General features: G+C 51.3%; 1 protein-coding gene across 1 annotated transcript; it reads right to left on the bottom strand.

Moving 5' to 3' along the window:
• Positions 1-397: 397 nt before the first annotated feature.
• RPS27A (ribosomal protein S27a) lies at positions 398-3127 on the bottom strand. Its single transcript, XM_019549285.1, has 5 exons — positions 3004-3127; positions 2810-2864; positions 2624-2709; positions 1806-1937; positions 398-911 (listed from the first exon to the last, which is right to left on the bottom strand). The coding sequence occupies exons 1-5, from the start codon at positions 3049-3051 to the stop codon at positions 762-764; spliced, it is 471 nt and encodes a 156-aa protein (XP_019404830.1). The 5' UTR covers positions 3052-3127; the 3' UTR covers positions 398-761.
• Positions 3128-3511: the final 384 nt, after the last annotated feature.

A 3511-nucleotide genomic window follows, 5' to 3' on the forward strand; every position in this document is an offset into this window, starting at 1 on the left:
GCAGGTAGCTCACCCAGGGAGCAGTGGGAGGTGGGGTCAGCAGGCCCCAAGGGAGAGCAACAGGGCAGGAGCCCAAACCTCCCCCTCCCCCCAGTAGGCAGGCAGCATGTGTTGGGGCGGGGAGGGCAGGGGCAGACTCCATGCTCTGCTCTGTTACAGCAACTGCCCCCTCCTGCTGGGGACAGGGGACTGCAGACCAGAGTCCCTGGCCCCACAGCCCTGACAGCTAAGGGCCACTTCCAGCAGGGCTGAGAGGAGTGAGGAGCCTTTCATTTTAATCACATACTGTACGGTTTTTAATCCAGGAAAACCCAGATCCCTAGTTATGTATTTCTCAGGTCAATATATATAGAAATCAACAATTAATAGGATATTAAAGGTGACAACACAGATGTAATCAGCTGTGCAAACATCTGTGGTGTCCATTTTATTAAAGCTGTTCTAATCACATGATTTTAGAAACAGCACAAGAATGCAATTTAAAAACCATTTGCATCAGTAAAAGCCATATAAATTTAGTCCTGTTCCCTACGTTCAACATGAAGAAAGAGATGACATCACTAAATCCACTGTTAGAAAACTTCTTAGGCATATGTAACACCATTAGCTCATTGTTATGCAAAATGAGCATTCACAATTCCCTGATGTTTTACAGATTCAAATTGTTCCTAAATAAAGGCAGTGCTACATATATTACAAGGAAAGAAAAAAAATGAATCCTAGATACCATACAACTTGAGTTTTTATTGTTATAAGATGCATTACTTGTCTTCTGGTTTATTGAAGCAGTATGTCAGACAGCACTTGCCACAGTAATGTCTGTCAAAGTGGCTCGCCATGAAGACTCCAGCCCCACACTCCTCAGAGGGGCATTCTCGACGCAGGCGACTGATTTTACCGTTCTCATCCACCTGAAAGGAGTAGCTCTGTAAGTAACACCTCACTATATGCACCTCCTTCTTGCTTTTGTCCCTATTCAACACAAACTGGAACATTGTATAGTTGTAGAACTCAATCTATTATAAATCAGATTCATTCTGGATAATGCTCCTATCTGAGGTTCTTTATTAATTTTGCAAACCAAAATGGCTGCATCAGCCCAGTTTCCCTTCATTTTAAGAAACCATACTTCTGAATAGAGATAAGTTTATAAAGTATGCCAGAACTTATAATGGATTTAGAAGAAATTTGCTGCTTTTTCAGGCTCCCTGTTCAGTTGCCAAATGGTTGCCTATACATAAAAGTCAGTTAAGACTACAAGCTGAGGACTCCGTAAATGTACATTAAAGGACATGCAATGTTTATTGTAGACACTGCAATACAGTAGAAACTAAGCAGAAAGCAGGGCAGGGTAGCACAGAGATTAACTGGTACAGAGAGGCTCTACTTCTGTATGAAAACCCCCCTGCTGCCTTTTAACTTGCACAGGACTAGGATTAGGGCAGTGGGTACTTGCATTTGATGAGCTGGGCTTCTCTGAAGCTGTTAGTTTCTATGAAGTGCTACCCCACCCTTCCTTCTGCAGAAGCTAACTACTTCTCAGTAGGACCCAAGTAATTCTTATGTAGATGGTTCACACCCTGCTTTTCAACTCATAGCAAGTTAAGAACAAAATAAGGATTACCTACTCAGCAGCTTGCTGCAACTTTTTACTTCAAAGGGTACCTCCCACACAGCTCCCTAGAAGAGCAGTAAACCCTTTGAAATTAAGAATTGCAGCAAGTTCCCAACCAGATCTCAGATCCCTTATTCTTAGCAAAGAATCAAATTCACATATCAGTTCTACTTGAACTCGATATCCTTACCTTGTAGTATTTGAGTACAGCAAGCTTAACCTTCTTTCTCTTGTGCTTGTTCTTCTTGGGAGTGGTGTAAGACTTCTTCTTTCTCTTCTTGGCACCACCCCGGAGTCTCAGCACAAGATGAAGAGTGGATTCCTATTGATAAAGATATTACAAGGTAAGAAAAAGAGGCTGCCGCACATGCTGGATGTGCAGAGTACAGAATCCATGGTTCTTATTTGGTGATGAGGCTTCCTGAATCTTGCATGTGGAAAATTATAGGCACTTAAGAAAAGCATGCTGTAGGCAGGCAGCAACACTAGCCAAAAGAAACTACCCATCAGGGTCCACATAGTAGTTAGACCTAATGATCAGAGCCTGGGGTTGTTACTGGTGCCTGTAATCATGGGGTAAGCCCTTTGGTTCAAACCAGGGTTCACAGGCAGAGCCAGAGGGATTAAGGGATGGGTCAGGGAGCGAGCTGAGGTCAAACCAGCCCCATTCAAGCAGTTTTTACTACAAATGCACTGAAGTTACCAGCACATTCCAAGTGCCAGATCCTAAGGGCTGGTACTTTTACACAGAGATCAAGTGTGATGCTGATCACACTCCAGAGAACTGGCCCCATTTGTCCTCCTGTAACTGCATCTCTGGTGCATGGTTTCACTTGCAAACAGAAGCAGAGCAGAAGCCTGCTGCGGGGGCGCTCAATGGAAGGGGCTCTGCCATCACTCCAATGTATTCACGCCTCTCACTAGGCAGGCCACCAAGCCCCCAGAGCACGTCCCACCCGCCTCTTTCCGACTCCTTGCCCCTGGGCTCTTCCCCTCCGCCAGACCCACCTTCTGGATGTTGTAGTCAGACAGAGTGCGGCCATCTTCCAGTTGCTTGCCCGCAAAGATCAGTCGCTGCTGGTCCGGGGGAATGCCTGGAAGAGCAAAAGGTATCGGTGGCGCTGAGCTGGAGCGGGACCAGGACCAGGTCTGCCGGCATCGGGGGACCCGGCCCACCCGCCCGGCCCTACTTGCCTTCCTTGTCCTGGATCTTGGCCTTCACGTTCTCGATGGTGTCCGAGGGCTCCACCTGCGCGGGGACACAGCGGCACGTGGGACACTGGGCACACGTGGGGTGCCCCGCAGCCCCAGGGGCCCCGCCACCCGCCTCTCTACCCACCCATCCACCCACACACGTGGCGCCTGCCCGCCCGGGCCTGGCCCCCCACCTCGAGGGTGATGGTTTTCCCCGTCAACGTCTTCACGAAGATCTGCATGGCGGCGGCGGGAGGGGGCTGGGACTGGGACCGGGGCTGGAGCTACTGCTGCCCGAATGGCGGCGCCGGGGGAAAGGTGCGCGCTCGGCCTGCACGGGGTTTCCCGGCCCAGCTGGGAGAGGTTGCGCATGCGCGCGGGAGACTACAGCTCCCGGTATGCAGCGCGGCGCGTGGCCAGGCTGTTGGGACCGGTGGAGGCCGCGGGGACTGCTGGGAGCGGTGGTCGGGCGCTGCGCGTTCGGGACCGCCCTCTCCCACAATGCACCCCGCGCTCCTAAACTGCCGCGCGCGCTGGGGTGAGAGGAGGCCGCTCGCTGCGGCGGGGCAAGTGCTGCGGTCCTGCGGCCGGAAGCGAGGGAGGGGCGCCCCTGTGCTCGTTGCTATGGAAGCGCGCTGCTCCGCCCCGGTCGGGGGAGGGGCTTGGCGGCAGCCGCATAGCCTTGGCATCCGGGCGGTGGGT

The sequence above is a fragment of the Crocodylus porosus genome, unplaced genomic scaffold (genome assembly GCF_001723895.1).
Source record: "Crocodylus porosus isolate Cpor-Errol unplaced genomic scaffold, CroPor_comp1, whole genome shotgun sequence".
NCBI classification, from domain to species: Eukaryota; Metazoa; Chordata; order Crocodylia; family Crocodylidae; genus Crocodylus; species Crocodylus porosus.

Bases quoted from the DNA above. Each gene is read 5' to 3' on its own strand.
- RPS27A (XM_019549285.1), bottom strand. From the start codon at position 3,051: ATGCAGATCTTCGTGAAGACGTTGACGGGGAAAACCATCACCCTCGAG. The intron at 2,865-3,003 runs GTGGGGGGCCAG...GTCCCCGCGCAG, and splicing joins GGAAAACCATCACCCTCGAG to GTGGAGCCCTCGGACACCAT. The intron at 912-1,805 runs GTAAGGATATCG...TACTCCTTTCAG, and splicing joins CTGTACTCAAATACTACAAG to GTGGATGAGAACGGTAAAAT.